Here is a 16999-nt window from a genome sequence, read left to right on the forward strand (position 1 = left end):
CGAGACCCATGGCGATGGGCGGCTGAAGAGGTAGCCGAGATGTACCGACCGCATATAGAGATGAGATATACTGGAATAGCCGAAGCCTACTATGAAGCTAGTCGCGTAAAAGAGCTCGCCCACGCTCCTCTGCTGCAGGTACTGTTAAGATCGTGCAGGATGAAGGAAACTTGGAAGCCGCCCATAGCGAGTTGAGCTAGCGCCTGTCACGCCAAGCCCCCGTTGTTTTCGAGGCCTGAGGCCTTCCGTCCGGCCCCACATGCGCGTCACGACCATGCACTTCGCTTCTTCGAGTTTGCCTTCAAAGTCGCGCCTTCTCCCTTGACACATCACTACAATACGTGCCCGATGCCAGGGCAAGCTGCAGAGGGACTCACCATCGTCGGGGCTGCATATCCATCCATGTCCGCTGCGGACTGGGAATGTGCATCAGGGCGAGTGGCCCCTATCCATCGCATAGTCTCATAATGTCCCGTCCAGTATTGGAAACAGTCGACAAACCCACCAGCCACTGTCCGGATAAGTTCGGGAAGGCTTTCGCGAATCCAGCCAAATCAGCACGCATCGCACGATCATACGCATCGACAAAACACCCGTCGGGTCTGGGGCCTTGGTACATGTCCAAGAATGGTAGCCTACGGCGCAAATATGGCAAACGTTATAGCCACTCATCATACACAAAGGCACTTGTACATCTCAAAGGGTCACTCGATGAGCTCACAAGTCAGTACCCTAGCCTCCCCGTTTATGCAAAGCGTTGATATGGGCCATGATTGCCATGGTCAAATCAAAACACATTACATGCAGGACCATCAAGCTTCTATAGATCACTACTTGTTAAGACACCGATGTCCATATAACGACTCCATCAGGATACATGATCCGGATTTCCGAATCATGAAGACTTTTGCGCTCTTTCCAGTGCTTGAGCAACCCGCATGCACGAGGAGTCCTGTCAGGAAACGCGGTAATCGCCGTGAACCCGCTCATCCAGGCTAATGATGGTCCGTTTCACATACCAGTGACTCTGCGGAATCACCCGATATCGGACGGTTCTTGACTTCGCGAGATTGTGATTATGCATTCGCTGTCGGAACAGAGAATGATCGTCTTAGGCGAGCGAATCGATCCTGTTCAAACTCGTCTTCAAGGGGATGATGGTCATTGGCGATACCTTGGTCATGGCATCTGCGTTCGGCGCTGGAATGATCGTTACTTATCAACATTCTGCACACATACTGTAGCGCGAACTTCATCAGAAATGCACGTATGAAGCGTTCGCTCGTGATCATGCATTTTACAAGTCTACAGGTCGATCACTAATCTCCATATTCACCGGCATCGGCTTAGACGACTACTTACTTTCCGAGGCGATGTCTCGAATGAGCCTGCGTACTTGATCGTCGTTCATTCGTTCCACTCCCAACAGCTTGTTGTCATCCAACTGCTCCCAGCGTAGCGCAGGGACTGTGCCAGCAGACCATCGAATCATATCACCGATGACCTCCATGTCGATCTTTCCCGCCATCATAGCCTCAGTCGCGGCCTTGAGTCTTTGGTCCATGTCTTGGCTCGACTCCTCCCAGCCATCGCTGCCCAGGGTCTCCTTCGCTAGTGCTACCATCTGCTTTTGACTCTTGATCACGCTCGAGATGTAGAAGGAGCGGTTCTCGGTCTCCTCAGCCTTCTTTAGTACGTTGGCGACGGCAGTACTGATTGAAGAAAGCATCGTCCAAGCCATCGGAATCATTCCATCGTTCATGTAATGAACCTTCTTGCTGCGAATGTCGATGTTGATGAACCCAGTCCGCAGGTTCCAATCAAGGAAAGCTCCATTGGATATGGTAGTGTATGTGATCTTGCCTTTCGCGGCCAGGTCCTTGATGTGCTGGTAAGCCTGGTTTTTCCCGTGGTGAAAGAGCGGCGATCTCGCTACGGGGTCCTCAGGGTCAACGCTGAACTCGCCCATTACTATACGATAGACTCCCGCGGAGACAGCAGCTTCGATGATTCGTCCCTGGAGGGTCGGATCGGGACCAGATGTCGTATCCACGATAGCATCGTGACCGCGAAGAGCTTCGGCAATTGCCGCGGCTGAGTCAGTGTCAACGACCTTGACTGACACGCCAGCAGGAAACTTCTGCCCCTCCTTCCGAGAAATAACGGTAACAGTGAATTTGGCTTCAAGAAGACCCTTCAATACTTCAGAACCAAGACTGCCGGTCGCCTGTCTCATGTCAGTAGACCATCTTCTCCTCGTGCTCGTAGCTATAAACTTACGCCTGCAATTGCGACATTCGTGATCTTGCTGGACATGACTGGTGTGCTTTGTGTCGATCTTATGGAGGGTATGGTTTGATAGCGTGGTGGTGGTGTAGGGGATTCTGTTATTCTGGTGGCTCGATGAGGTCTTTTCTGGTTCTGAGAAGCAGGCTGTGGCGATACCTATATACATCATCTCGACATCGGAAACTAAGTGAAGTCAACCAAATGTGCGCAGATACCTAATCATCCTAGATTCGTCCGGATTGCAAAGCATGGCATCAACAGCTTCGCGCTTCCGGTCGTAACTCAGTCAGCCTCAAGTTAAGAGTGCCACAATAAGTCCGGTACGCTAGTCGTGCGACGGGACGGCAGGTGCCATACTTCCGTTCCGTCGCATCTCTCGCGGTCCCGTCTGGCTGACACCTGGAAATCGCCTACGTCATTAATTCCAGCCACGAAATCAAGGTGCTATCTCGGGCGGAAGACGTACCGCAGTAGGGCGGGGTTTGAGTCCCCGAGATGTCCACGGGCCTGTTAGGTAAACGCCGACTAAAGCAAGCTAGACCTCGGCACAAGCGCCAACATCGGCGAAAGCCAACGATAATACAGACTATATCAAAGGTGTGGTTTTTCATTTGTGCGCCAAACACGAAACGGTAAAGAGAGCGCGCTCCTACGGAGATAGTGATAGCTATCGACCGGCAACTGATCAAAAGCGACATCAATCCCAGGCTTCCGGATTCGACCCTACTGCAACTTCTACTACTATATCAAGCAATGAAGTAAGCCTCTCTTGTCCATATTTAGCTGCCATTGTTAACCAGAACAGGAATAACCATGCCTCGAACGATGAAGCCCCATATTACGACCTAGGGGAATACAGACGAGATGCTCAAACCACATCTCACGAAGCGCAAGCGTGGTTCGCCCGTGGTCTCGTATGGTGCTACTCATTCAACCATGAAGCAGCCATGCAGTGTTTTGAGGCGGCGACTGCACATGATGCGAGTTGCGCATTAGCCCACTGGGGTACTGCTTACGCTGTTGGCCCGAACTACAACAAGTCATGGCGCATGTTCACACCGGAAGATCGCACAAAGTCCATCGAAAAGATACTGAGCGCTTTGTTGCAAGCCAATAACGTCGCGGCCACTGCATCGCCTGTGGAGAAAGCCCTCATCACGGCCCTCAACGCTCGCTTCCCGAAGAGTAACACAGATGTTCCAGACGACCTATCGGCGTTCAATTATGCCTATGCAAAAGCTATGCGCTCGGTTTACGAAGAGTACGGGGAGGATCTCGACGTGGTCGCACTATTCGCCGATGCCGTCATGTGCACTCGTCCGCGTCAGCTCTGGGACCTCAACACCGGGAAGACTACAGGCACAGATGTGGACGAGGCAAGAGCCGCTCTGGAGAGGGGCTTGGCACGTTCCGATGGTCTCAAACACCCGGGTCTGTGTCATCTGTACATCCACATGATGGAGATGTCGCCTTTCCCAGAAGTGGCTTTGCCCGCGGCTGACAGTCTGCGACGACTTGTACCTGATGGCTCTCACATGCAACACATGGCCACACACATCGACACAGCCTGTGGCGACTACCGTCGCTCTGTCGATTCGAACTTTGACGCTATACGTGCGGACGACAAATACTTCGGGAGTGGGGCCAAAGCAGCTCTCATCTACAACGCGTATCGATCGCATAACATCCACGCTATGGCCTACTCTGCCATGATGTCTGGTCGGTCTCGGGACGCTCTCTATGCTGCGACACGGATGTCTGAAGTATTGACTCTGGAGTTCATGTCGATCAAAACGCCACGAATGGTAGACTGGACCGAGTGGCAACTTGTAACGCTGCCTCACGTGTTGATTAGATTTGGTCGCTGGGAGGAGATTCTCGAGCTCCCGGAGCCGGTAGATCCGGTTTTACTCTGCGTCTACAAAGCGACAATCCATTATGCCAAAGGGATTGCTTTCGCAGTACTTGGGAGGATAGATGAGGCAAGCCAGGCAAGAGACGCTTTCGAAAAGACCCGTCAGTCCGTACCAGAGGACCGTATGTACAGTCCCTCCTCTCCAGCAGAACCCATTCTAGCTGTAGCGTCGGCCATGCTGGAGGGCGAGTTGGAGTATCGCAAGGGTAATCACTCTCAGGCATTCTCCGTCTTACGACACGGCATTAAGTTGGAGGATAACCTCGCCTACGCTGATCCGCCACTCTGGATGCAACCCGTTCGCCACGCTCTGAGCGCACTCCTTCTGGAGCAAGGCCAGTCTGAGGAAGCCGAACTGCTTTATCTAGAAGACTTGGGATACAGTGATAGCCAGCCTCGTCGGAAAGCGCGCATCAACAACGTTTGGGGACTACATGGTCTTTATGAATGTTTCATGCGGAATGGAAAGCAGGAAAAGGCCAAGAGCATACGCCTCCAGCGTGACATTGCCGTGGCTTCCGCTGACATTTCCATCGAGTCCTCATGTTTTTGTCGACTGTCAGCGTCAAGCAGTGAGCAAAGCTGTCATTCTACATAGATAGCAACTTGCCGGATCGGATGAGTGGAACACTGATGCTATTTCTGTTCCTTTCGTCGATAAATCTATGGCGTGGCGCTGTCAACATCAAACTTCGGTTCTCAATCGCTTGGCATGCGTGAAACATATGCAAATACTGCTCTACGATGTTTATGATCACGACGTAAGACTTCATGCAGAGTTAATGGCACAGATGAATAACACTGGGTAGCATTCCAGTAGGCTTTCTTTATAGTGATTGAATCCGACACCGTCATCCATCTTCGACAATCACTTTCCGTCCAAGAACTGCAGCTCCTCGGCTGTAGAAGTGCGACCCAACACCTCGTTCCGCTGCGGGAAGCGCCCAAACCGACGAAGTGCGTCCAGCTTGCTTTCACAGATGCTAGTAATAACACCCTTCAGCTTCCCAAAATCACTCCTTCGTTTGAGAAGCACGTCGCGGTACTGGGCGAATTTACCGTCCCATCCCTCGACATCCCTCTCTAGCAGCCTCTCATAGTCACGGAACATGTCAAAGTGTGCTTTGTGTAACGATTCTGCTACTGCCAGGCTCTCGCAATGTTCCATCGGCATGTAAAGCCAGAATCTGTATGCCAGTCGGAAGCGAACTTCTGAATCCATGGGGGCACCGGAGTCAATCGCTTTGGAAGCCACTTCCAAAGCCAGACTATCGAAAACGGTGAAGGCTACACGAGCTTGAGCACCTCGGAAGCAGTTTCTTGGGAGTTGGTCAAGCAATATGATCAGACTGATCCAGTGCATAGGCTTGCATGGCTTTGCTGCTGCTATGATTTCCGCTCCGTTTGGTTCTACGACCTGAATGAGTTCGAGCAATGCGCCAAATTTATCCCTGTGGCTAAGTAAGCTTTTGTTCGTGGGAAAGTATCTAGGATAAGCTGAGTACTTACATGCATTCCTGGTCGTAAGCATCATTCTGTGAGAACCATGGCGCCGAGTCCTCGATGCTAGGGCTGATGATGTGGTCGTGGTCTTGGAGATGACGGAACCAAAAGGCTGAGATCTCATCCAGTTTAGCGTGCGACAGGTCGTTTTCGAGAGATAGCTGCGACATGGCTTCAGGGTGATGGATGCAAGAGTTGTGAAGTAGCTTGGTCGTATGAAGATGTGTGGGGTGGGAAGGCAATCCGGGTATTCTCAACACAGACACGTACTTTACTCAGTCCATGACCTATTGCACGACGCGTGATGCCAAGCTGATATGTCAACACAGTTCGACTACATTCGTCCGCTGCCGTAGAACTCGTCCGAAATTGCAAGAGGTCGTCTTGGCTTCTATCGGTGTTCGCTGCGGACTTAACCATCTTTCAAGGTCATGTTTAGATCTAGTCGGCCCGTTTACCGGCACCGCTAAGACGAACGTACTTCCGTTCCGTACTGCTAACTGGGTACGCTACATTACCGTTTCTGGAGTCTGTCGACAGATTTGGTAACACTAGACTTGCGACTACGGGTGTTGCCGTCCCCGACTTCGTAAGCAGACTGTCCCAAAGTCGACTTGTTGACTTTCAAACTCTACTCCACGACCAGAGACCCCGGATTTACCACCAGAGTACGAAATACTACATCACGCGCGGTTCATCGAATGAGCCACGCTCGTATCATCAGTAATCGCGATCCACTGCGTTTGCTGGGCATTAGTCAAGGCCTGCGCGAACGAGGAGAAAGTTCGTCCGCCTCATCGACGCAAGACGCGAGACGAAGAGTAGCATGAAAGTCTGTTGGAGAAAGTGGCTACGCGTACAGAGCGATAGCTCAATATATAGATCGTTGCAATGACATCCTTTGTGTCCATCACATCTCTTCTCAATCTCCTGCTTGTGCCACCAATCTCGGTCAGGTTTCTCGTTCAAACACCTCAAACACAATGCTAGCAACCCGAGCATTTTCAGCTCTGGTGGTGGGCTTCCTGTCATCCAGCTCGTTGGCTTTGCGAACACGTCAGTCCGAGGTACCTACAGATCTTGTACAGCGTGGTCTCGCAGCCATTGGCATCAACTCCAACACGTCCGATGTGCGCAATGTGAGGATCGGTGGCTCTCAATTCCGCACCAAGTCTATCGTCACAACGATAGCCCTGGATGGCATGGACCAAACAGTCGTCCCATATGGTAGCCAGACGATCACGTATTCGTACGAGACAGGCAGTCTGAAGCAGCGCATTGACAAGGTTTCTGGCTTAGGGAGTAGGTCTTCTCTCTTGATACCGTTTGATGGGAAGCTGACTTTGAGATCCTAGCTCTTTGGATGTTTGCCCGACCTGAACTCGAACCTATGGACTACTCTGTAGTAGTACAAGGTGGTGATGACGCGTTTGCTGCTGTGGTCAGGGGAAGCTATGCGCTTTTTGACCCGACGGCTGCTCCAGAAGGCTACTTGGATGGTACTACGTCCACTGAGATATTCGTATCAAAGTCTGACGATCAACAGGATATCTCGCGGCGTATATGATCTCCGATGGTCAAAAGTGGGATCCGTTGCTGCTAAGCAAGATCTCTGCAAATGACTCCACTCTCCGATTCGAGCCGGTGGAAGGGGGCTTACTACTCCCAGCAGGTTGGTCATCACTTACCGTTCTTGCTATAACCTTTCTAACCTGAGTGTAGTGTTTGACCAAGCACTGAACATGTCAATCATCTTCAACCCCGACACTTACCTACCCTTCGCTATCCGCACATACGAAGACCATCCCTTTTTCGGTCCTTCGACGAACGATCTCCGAGTATACGACTTTATCTCGGTTAACGGCCTCATGATACCCCGTCATTACAAGACCATATACAACAACCAGCGCTTATGCATCGACTTCCTTGCAGATGACATATCGGTCAACACTGAAGTCGAGCCATCGTTCTTCGATGTCTCCGCCGAACGCGGCGAACTGAGCATTCCCGTTGTTGACCCCGCCCTGACAGCTGAGATCGGTGAGAAGTACACGAATTACATCTGGTTCGGTCGGAACAACTTCACAGTCGAGTCGCTCAGTGGATCGCAACCGTACGCAGATCTACCCGGCGTCTGGGTCGTCCGACCACCTGGTGTATCCGCGTACCGCCAGATCCTGCTTGAAACTGACACCTATGTTGCTGTTCTGGATGCTCCTGCTGAAATCGTGGCGGTCTTGCTCGAATGGGTCAGGATCAACATTGGAAAGCCAGTGTCGCAGGTGTGGGTAAGTCGGCGATCTCAATATGCCTAATTACTACTCTGATGAACTCTGCTAACATTGTCTAGCCTACACATCATCATCACGACCACGCTTTCGGTGTCAAGGGCTACGTCGAGAACGGAGCGGAAATCGTCTGTCCTAAGATGGCTGAGTCGTACTACGCCGATATCCCCGGCGCCAAGTTCGAAACCTTTGAGTGAGTTGTTGTTTGTGCCTGCCATCGGGCCAAGCGCTAATTTACTCTAGACGCGGAGCGCCACACATCATGGAGACCAACAGTTTCAGGGCCACGTTCATCCACATTGAAGGCAGCATCCATGCCCAAGACCATAGTGTCGCCGTCATCATGCCTGCTTGTCCCACCGAGGACAGCACAGTCGTTGTGTTTGATGCCGATCATGTCACCCAAGCGCAGTTGATGGCAACACACAACGACCATAACGAAATCGCTCAACTGGTTAACGCTATGGTAAAGCACCGTGTAGCAAAATCAGCGGTGTAAGTTCCCAAAATACGCTCCCGAAACGCAGTCGCTAATTCTCGGTACGCAGTCTAGTCCCTGTACATGGTGACTTGGCCAACATGACTGATGTCTATGACGGGCTTGGTTACTTGTTTCCCGACTATACGCCATTTGACTTTGACTATCGTGGCGACAATTGTACCGCTTGATGAGGGCAGGGAGGACGGCGGCTCCGAACACCTTGCAACGTCGCCTTTTATGCCTGTGCAATCAGCTGCGCAAGTAGCTACGTCATCCAGTGCTGCAATGGAAAGTCATCTCGATAAGGTGTCGCCCTTGAGCAGACAGGGTGGTTGTATTGATTGGATCTGGGCCATTACTACCGAGAGGGGTAGTCTCTGAGATTAAGTGAAATGGCGCCTTGATACTTGGACTCTGTCGCGGTGAGGTATCCGCATGGAAGCTTGAGCGATAGAGGAGTGACATGCCAGGTGTTCGATCGCTACTCAATCAATTCTTTTAACCATACTCCGTGGCGCTTCGTATGCTGTTTGGTGCTCTCGTGATATGGCTTGCCTCAATCCTCCAGTCTCGGATCTTTTCTATTCCTCTCGCTCATTCTTTCACTCATTTGTGTGATCTCCTCAGAAGCGTTGCTCTCAATCTTTTGAGATCTTTGATCCAACTATAGAGAAGTCAGTAAATGACTGCGACAGGATTACCAGGGTACTCACCCAATGAACAGCCGCAGTCACGCCAAAGAACGCAAAAACGACAACTATCATTGCGATATAGCCCTTCTTCCAGTACGGCGCATCGCTTGCTGGATAGAGTGCAATACCCCAGAATGTGTACAATACCGACTGCACCATACTCATGATATAAAGTGTGATCGACCGAGAGGCATCGTCGCCACTACGTTGAGAGATCACGCTAGCCCATCCATAGAGAATGGGGTTGACGATGTACGAGGTACCCGCCAGGTAGAACGCGAAGAATGTACCAGCTGTCGAAAGGTTGGGTATCAGTAAGAGGACTGAGACCAGAAGCTGGAGAGCGCCAGCTAGTATAACCATCGGTATGCGACGATTGGTCATGTCGATAACGTAGCCCGCTCCGACGTTCGACACGATAGATACGGCTTGAATACCTAACGGGTAAGTCGTGGTCGCATACGAGGAGAACTTCTCGCTGTTTGCTTTCATCCAGAGCAAGAATAGACCTTGCAGAACGATGGCTTCCAATGCGCAGGCTACTATTGAGTAGAGAGTAAAGATGTAAATGTCCGGTTTGGCTAGCAGTCTCTTGACAAGGGATTTGAGACTGATGTCATGGCTCCAATCTTTCTTCGGTGGCAAGCGGTCTATCGCTAGCTGGATTTCCTCTTTGCTGAGATAGGGTGCGTCTGTGGATTCTGGCAAGTTGGGAAAGAACATGAGCCCAAAGATACCGAAGGGGATTCCCATGGCACCATCTGAAAGCGATTAGTAGCGGTGATTTACCCCAAGAGGTGGACGTACTGATAATGAACACCCATTGCCATCCTTGAAGCGAAGTCTGACCATGCAGACTCTCGTTCATCGCGGTCATCATCACACCAGCGAACATGCTGCCAATCTGCCCAATAGCCGTAAAGATGGCTGTACGTTTGGCGATTTCCAAAGGCTTATACCAGCTACCAAGGATATAGATGGTGCCGCTATAGAGACTTGATTCGAAGAAGCCCTGGAAGAATCGAACTACACATAGCTGGGTGTAGGTCTTGCATGCCGCAGAGCACATCGTTAGGCCGGACCACACTAGCAGTGTGAAGGGCAGCCAGAACCGGGGCGCGACTTTCTGAAGGATGAGGGCATGGGGTATTTGACCAACACAGCTGCCCGCAGTAAACATGGCAAGCAGAATGCTGTATTGGTCGCCCTCGAGTCCGAGAGACTCCTTCAATCCAGACACGTAGGCATTGGCGAAAGCGCTGCGATCAAGGTAGTTGAAAAAGTATGCAGCGCAGCAATACACCTGGAATACCATCAGCTGCCATTATGTCAATTGATATCTTCTCCCCACCAGTATGAAGCAATCTGCGGTTGGTTAGATGCGCAACGTGGGGATCTGACGGGTGGTTCCGACGTACCGAGCTTGCGAACCAGTCGCCTTTCGAGATCTACCATGTTGTCTAAGCGTGTGTAACCAGACCGATCATGGTGAGAGCGAAGCATAGCTATTGCATTCATCTGAACTCATGCAGGGACGGCGCGATGTGGAGGTCATGGTGACGGTACCTTGCTGGCCACAAACGAGCCAATCACATGCCCGATTTTGCTAAGCATGAGCAAGTTTCCGTTATCGTAAGAGAGGGTCCTGCGGCAGCCAAGTCGCAAAATCTCGGGGGCGACTATCGTGACCCGTCGACCACGCTTGCCTGGAATAGACACAGGGTCCTTAGCCTTGTTGTGGCGAAACTACGGGGCGGAGTCTGGCGACGGCTACCTTCACGTGCGCGATTCTTAGGCACCACAACCACGACAATGCGCACAGACTCCACGGCCCGATATGAGGCTATGGGAGAGTCGCACTCACCAGATCTCACTGAGGAACCAAGATCTACATCAACTCTTCGCATCACTAGCCCAAGCCAAACCCAAGCCCCGGTCTGAATCAAAGGCGCATTCTTTTCGTTGACCACGACCCCGTCTCCAAGATCTACCAAACACTATTGCTCTACACCAACCACTCAGGTAGCTACATCGCGATACCACCTTCAACATGACCACCTTCAACACGACCACCTTCAACACGACCACCTTCAATATGGTCACCACTCCACACATTGTCGCCCCCACAGCCCCCCACACCCACACCATCATCTTCCTCCACGGCCGCGGCAGCGACGCCAAGACCTTCTGCTCGGAGCTCTTCGAAAGCGAGGACTCTTCCATCAAGACATTCACCGACATCTTCCCCGGAATAAAATGGGTCTTCCCCAACGCACCATCATCCTGCGCAGTCAGCGAGCGAGAAGTAATACCGCAATGGTTCGACATGACATCCGTACAACGGCCCGATCAAGACGCCGAGTCGCAAAAAGAAGAACTATGGCAGAGCGTCGCGCAGATTCTCGAAGTCCTTGAGGAAGAGATGAAGCCTGTGGGATTGCGCAATGTGATTGTAGCGGGGATGAGTCAGGGGTGCGCTACTGGTATTTTTACTTTGGTCACTTCTGGTATTCGCGTTGGAGGCTTCATGGGGCTGTGTGGGTGGTTGCCGTTGGCGGAAGAGCTGTCTCTTCTCATGGGGGTGCCTGGACGAGAGCGGGGTGTGTTTGAGATGCCGTTGCTTTTGCAGCATTGCAAGGACGACGAGGTTGTACCTGTTCGGAATGGGGAGAAGCTTAGGAAGAAACTTGAGGAGTGGGGTGGGGTCGTGGATTGGAAGTGCTTTGAGGAGGGCGGGCATTGGCTTAATGAGCCTGGGGGTATGGATGGGTTGGTGGAGTTCATTCAGGCGGTTATGAGGGCTTCGCCTTTCCCGATACCTGTTAAAGACGAGGACAAGAAAGAGGCGAAACCGAAGAGCAGAGATTGGTAGAGTGGTGTAGACGTCTAGGAGGCAAGTGTTTGGATGTTTCCCTCTGGGGGGTGCATGGCTAAGGGAGGACTTCCTTGTAAATATTGTTTCATTTCCATATGTGGCTTGAATGGAGATTGCACTCCTACAACCTCTCCTCGGGGCCTTGCCCTCCATCGTATCAGTCGTCCTGCATCTCCCCTCCACACATCTAGATAATCTGTTTACAGTAAAGTCTTCCCACTTCTCAAAGCCTCCAAATCACCCATAGTGAACCTCACATACCGATCCTCACCCGGCTTCATCCACATAACCACATCATCACCGCCACCCACAACCTTAGTGCCAAACTTGTCAATTTCCATGCCCTCCGCCCGCAGCGGCGCCTTGTTCTGCTTCTGGTTATCCGTGTTACTAGCTTCCTTGACCAAGCGCAAGAAGACCGGTACTGCATATCTCGGTAGTTTACTCCTCGAGTACTCCAATAGCGCTTTCCAGTCGAACGTCTCGGGGCTGACACCATCAGCAAGTCGGAGAGCGACGCAGCCAGCGCGACCATCATGCCCAGGGACAAGTGTACCGTATACAATGGCCTCACCTACACCGGGGTACTGTCCGAGGACCTCTGCTACTTCAGCTGTAGACACATTCTCGCTCTTCCATCGGAATGTGTCGCCTAGTCGGTCAAGGAAGAACCAGCGCCCATCATCATCCCGTCTGAGCGCATCACCAGATCGGTAGAACAGATCGCCTTTCTTGAACACGTTCCTCTCGAACTTCTTCGCCGTAGCCTTCGGGTTGTTGTGATACCCAGCAAATGCTTCTTCACCCGGTACAGCGACCAAGATCTCGCCACCCTCGTTATACGAATTGCGCTTCACGAACCCTGTCTTGGGGTCTCGGAGTAATTCTCCAGTTTCCGGGTCGATGGGAACGGGTATGTATACGTCGTGAAGAAGTCGTCTGATAATAGCACCGTGCTGAGCCACTGTCGTCGCTGTAAAAGGCCCTTTGCTGTGAACCACCATACCCAGAACGCCTTCTGTCGAATTGAAGAATTCTATTACTTCAGGGACGTTGAAGCGCTCTTTGAATCGGTTCCAGACATCAGGTCGCATGCCGTTGCCGTACATGGCGCGTAATCGGTGGTCTCGCTCCCGTGGATGTGGTGGCGCCATAAGCAGGTATCGCGCTGCTTCGCCGACGTAAACGAAAAGGGTAGACTGGGAATCGTGGATATCGTCCCAAAATGTGCTGACGGAGAACTTTCGTCCTATCGCCACGCTAACACCACCTGACAGTGCTGATAGCACAGATAGACCGCCTGTACCGTGGAATAGCGGCATGCAGCAATACCATCGGTCTCCGCTAGGCCCGGCTTTCTGGTCAAAGGCAAGGGTTTGCGGATTTCCTCGTTCGTGGAAACGGTTTACCATGAACTTCCCTCCTTTTGGTAGACCCGTTGTTCCTGATGTGTACAAGAGACATGTCGGATCGGAACCCTTAACGTTCTCTCTGTACTGATCGCCAGGTACTTGAGTGCTGTGCTGCTGAACCTTGCTAATCAGGTCTTGATCGACCCTGAACGCTGTGACACCCATCTCTTCCACTGTCGTCCTCACACCCTCGAACCGTTCTTGACATCCCACTTCGTCGTCAACAAGTACGACTTTCACATCCGCGACTTTGAGACAATGCACCAGTCCTTCTCCTTTGAGGTTGTAGTTGAGGTGGGCAGGCGCGGCACCGATGGAAAACAGGCCCAACCAGATAACCATGAAGTCTGCGCTGTTCATCATGTAAGTCGCGACCATATCACCCGGCTTTACTCCTTCAGAAAGAAAGAAGTGTCCCCATTGGACGGCGCCATCGTGGACTTGTTGCCATGTGTACGTTTTCTCCCGTGACCAGATGGCGAGGTTGTTGCTGTAAAGTGGAACGTGAGTCGCGAAAGCGTACCAAGGTGATAGCCTCTTAGTTTTCTCTATGTTGACTTAGCCTGCGTCTCGACGTAAGTCAAGGCATCGCTGGGGTACATACCGAGTTGCTCATAGTAGCTAGCTGCGTTCTTCTTGAACCTCAGTCCCCTAAGGTCTTGTGCAATGTGGTATTTCGCGTTGACGTAGGCTGCTAGCCCGGAAATAGCTGCTACAGATGCAGCAGCCGCTGTTGCATCCATCTTGACTGATCTCGGTCTCGGATTCCTCTTTCGGGTAAATGTTGGACGTGGGTGTGAGAGAGGCACTGGGAGTGAAGAGCTTCAATTCAAGGAGGAAACGCAATGGCCCGGTGTGATCGTCTTCCACAGTTGCCGTTTGTCGGTCCTACTGCTAGCTGAGTCCGGAGCTAATAAGATACCGAGGTCGAGTCAGTTTAGTGGGTCTTGCGAGACGCGTAGTGAGTGCGGGGGTGACCTAGCGCGTCGGACATGTGTACAGCGGTTGCTTGTCTTTCGGGGAAAGCTTTGCGAGACGTGGAGCGAGGTTTGACTTATGACGGTGTGTTTGCTGTGGCAGAGGCTTGTGGCTGAGATGGCTACAGATCACGGTCAATGTACCAACGATAACCATCATAGTATCAGAATGGGGGTACCCTTGCATACGGATGACAGCTATATTTCCTTTCTTATCTGAGAAATTGATATGCTGACCTATGGGTGTCATTCGACGCAGCTATACAACGGCTCGAAATCTCTCGATCGTAAAACGCGTCTTCCCAATGTTTTGAACATGAACTTGGCACAACACGGCCATTGTCCTATTTGACTGCCTTTTTCTCCTTCTTGCCAATGTTCTCCGTGCCCGGTGGCACCTTGAGTCCTCCAAACACCAATGCGCCGACTCCGACCATGCCGGCAGCTCCGGTCGCATATGCCGTCTCGCGGCCCGCCCACCAGTAGAGGGTGCAGAAGATGAGAGGTCCGAGGGAACGTCCGATTTGACCTGACATTCGTTAGTAGATGTTCCGATGGAGATGGGAGTCTTGGCTTACCGAAGCTCCGATGGTTGCCCAGCTTGTTGCCTCGCTCGTCTGCGCTCGCCTCGAATGACGAAAGACTGTTGAGGCCGGTAACGACGGTCGCGCTTGTTACGGCAAGAAGCGCAGCGGCCCCGTAGAGTGCGCCCTGCGTCTGGACCTTTCCGAGCATGAGGAAGGCGATGGTGCAGCTTACCACTCCCATTTGGACCACCTTGAGAGGGTGCATCCGCCGCACTACGGATCCTTGGAGGAGAGACGCGACTAGTCCAATGAAACCAAGCAACCGGCCAGAGTCCTTGGCCTGGTAGGAGAAGAGGTCGTATGTCATGAAGGGTAGCGAGAACTCCATGCCGCTGAAGAATAGGATGAAAGTGAAGTGCGTAGCGTTGAGTAGGAAGTGCGAGTTCGTTCGGCCGCGAGGTTTTGGTGCTTCGCTGCCTTTCGCATGCCCGTTCGTGGTGCCGTTCTCAGCCCTGCTCGCCGATGGTAGCGTCTCTGGGAGGCTGACGTAGAGGTAGATGGTCTCTGAGACGATCAAGAACAGGGAGAAGCCCGCTGCCATGGCGAACGGGTTCTTGTCCATGACTTGCAGTGTAGACAGGTATGCGCCCAGCGCCGGCCCGAAGGTGAAAGCGATGCTGAAGCACACGCCCACAAGCGCCATGGTCGAGCCTCTCTGGCTGTCGTCGCTGATGTCGGTCGCGATGGCCATGGCAAGCTGCACGTTGCCCTCGCTCAGCCCACCCACCACGCGACTGGCAAGGAAGGTGCGGAAGTCGGTCGCTGCGACCCAGAGCGCAACGCTGAAGATGTTGCCCACCATGGACCACAGAAGAGCTGTGCGCCTGCCATATTTGTCTGAGAGTGTTCCGATAAAAGGGGACGCAACTGCTTGACACAACGAGAAGAGCGATCCGAGTGCGCCGCCGAGCAGGACTATATCGTAGCGGGAGTTGATGGGTTTCGCGAACGAGTTCTTGTACGCATTGAGGCCGGCGAGGATCTTGGAGAGAATCGTGTTCGGGTCTCCGGTTTCATGGTTACGGTAGAATTCGATGAGTTTGGGGAACAGCGGGAGGATGAATGTAAAGGATATCTGTCAGGGTCAGCCCACGCGAGCGGTTACACGCGACGGGGATGACGTACCAAGTCCAGCAGCAGCGAGATGAACAACACCTTCAACACCCTCTTCCGCAGTGCCGGTGGTACCGGAGTTGTGTCTGAGCCCATGTCGGAGATGTGCGATGGTTATCCAGCCCAGTCGCAAGAACCCCGAAGCAGCGAATGGAGATGTGGACAGAAGTAATCGGCGGCAGCTGTCTGGTTAAAAGCAGCACAGCGCAGCGAACGAATAGAGGGGAAAGAGTCTAGTGCAGCTTGGACTGCAGACCCTCATCTAATGATACACTAGAAATAGAACAAGTCGCGAATTGTGGTCATTGGTGGCAAGCGCCGAAGTGTATTCGGGTCATGACGAAGTTTGGCCGTACGCGGGTGGCTCTGTTCGTGAAACAGGTGGAACAGGTGGGCACGAACCACATACTTGAAACACCACAAGAAAGTATCTGAGGCAGCCACGGCACCCATGCCCACATGAGCAGAGTCATTGTACTGGCATGCTGCGAAAAGGAGATGTGGCTTCTGTGAGCGCGCCATGGCTTGAGCAAGTATCGCAGGCGCGGATGCGACGCTCGAGTAGACAAGCCGAGGCAATGTGGAGCTTCACGTCGATCATCCATCCCCAGCATCACCCGACTAAGCCGATAGCGTACGTGTAGACGGCGAGCCTTCCGACATTCCAAATGCTCTACCAAAGATACTCGTGATCTTCTACATTGTTCCAGGCTCACGATGGGCAACCCGGAGGCAGATCGGCTAAAGGCAATGGCAGCCGTACAGGCCATGTTCGAGAAGTACAAGCTACTTGCAGCTCGTAGGCCAAAGAACCACGTGGTATGGAGATATCGATACCATTCACGAAGCTGCTATTAATCATGACCA

At 52.4% G+C, this 16999-nt stretch overlaps 6 protein-coding genes across 6 annotated transcripts; 2 read left to right on the plus strand and 4 right to left on the minus strand.

Moving 5' to 3' along the window:
- Positions 1-1354: 1354 nt before the first annotated feature.
- J4E90_003117 (uncharacterized protein) lies at positions 1355-2316 on the minus strand (the record flags this gene model as incomplete). The annotated part of the gene is made up of 2 exons (XM_051432690.1): positions 1355-2227; positions 2281-2316. The coding sequence occupies 2 exons, from the start codon at positions 2314-2316 to the stop codon at positions 1355-1357; spliced, it is 909 nt and encodes a 302-aa protein (XP_051294112.1).
- Positions 2317-3236: 920 nt separating this feature from the next.
- J4E90_003118 (uncharacterized protein) lies at positions 3237-4802 on the plus strand (the record flags this gene model as incomplete). Its single annotated transcript, XM_051432691.1, has 1 exon — positions 3237-4802. One exon carries the CDS (start codon positions 3237-3239, stop codon positions 4800-4802), a length of 1566 nt encoding a protein of 521 aa, XP_051294113.1.
- A 270-nt stretch (positions 4803-5072) lies between these two features.
- J4E90_003119 (uncharacterized protein) lies at positions 5073-5719 on the minus strand (the record flags this gene model as incomplete). Its single annotated transcript, XM_051432692.1, has 2 exons — positions 5073-5621; positions 5714-5719. The coding sequence occupies 2 exons, from the start codon at positions 5717-5719 to the stop codon at positions 5073-5075; spliced, it is 555 nt and encodes a 184-aa protein (XP_051294114.1).
- A 1409-nt stretch (positions 5720-7128) lies between these two features.
- On the plus strand, positions 7129-8022 carry J4E90_003120 (uncharacterized protein; the record flags this gene model as incomplete). The annotated part of the gene is made up of 2 exons (XM_051432693.1): positions 7129-7135; positions 7430-8022. The coding sequence occupies 2 exons, from the start codon at positions 7129-7131 to the stop codon at positions 8020-8022; spliced, it is 600 nt and encodes a 199-aa protein (XP_051294115.1).
- Positions 8023-12243: 4221 nt separating this feature from the next.
- On the minus strand, positions 12244-13889 carry J4E90_003121 (uncharacterized protein; the record flags this gene model as incomplete). Its single annotated transcript, XM_051432694.1, has 2 exons — positions 12244-13807; positions 13882-13889. The coding sequence occupies 2 exons, from the start codon at positions 13887-13889 to the stop codon at positions 12244-12246; spliced, it is 1572 nt and encodes a 523-aa protein (XP_051294116.1).
- Positions 13890-14776: 887 nt separating this feature from the next.
- On the minus strand, positions 14777-16228 carry J4E90_003122 (uncharacterized protein; the record flags this gene model as incomplete). The annotated part of the gene is made up of 3 exons (XM_051432695.1): positions 14777-14961; positions 15011-16094; positions 16145-16228. 3 exons carry the CDS (start codon positions 16226-16228, stop codon positions 14777-14779), a joined length of 1353 nt encoding a protein of 450 aa, XP_051294117.1.
- Between the last annotated feature and the right edge of the window lie 771 nt (positions 16229-16999).

The sequence above is a fragment of the Alternaria incomplexa genome (assembly GCF_024043165.1).
Source record: "Alternaria incomplexa strain BMP 0042 chromosome Unknown scaffold_3, whole genome shotgun sequence".
Lineage (NCBI taxonomy): Eukaryota > Fungi > Ascomycota > Dothideomycetes > Pleosporales > Pleosporaceae > Alternaria > Alternaria incomplexa.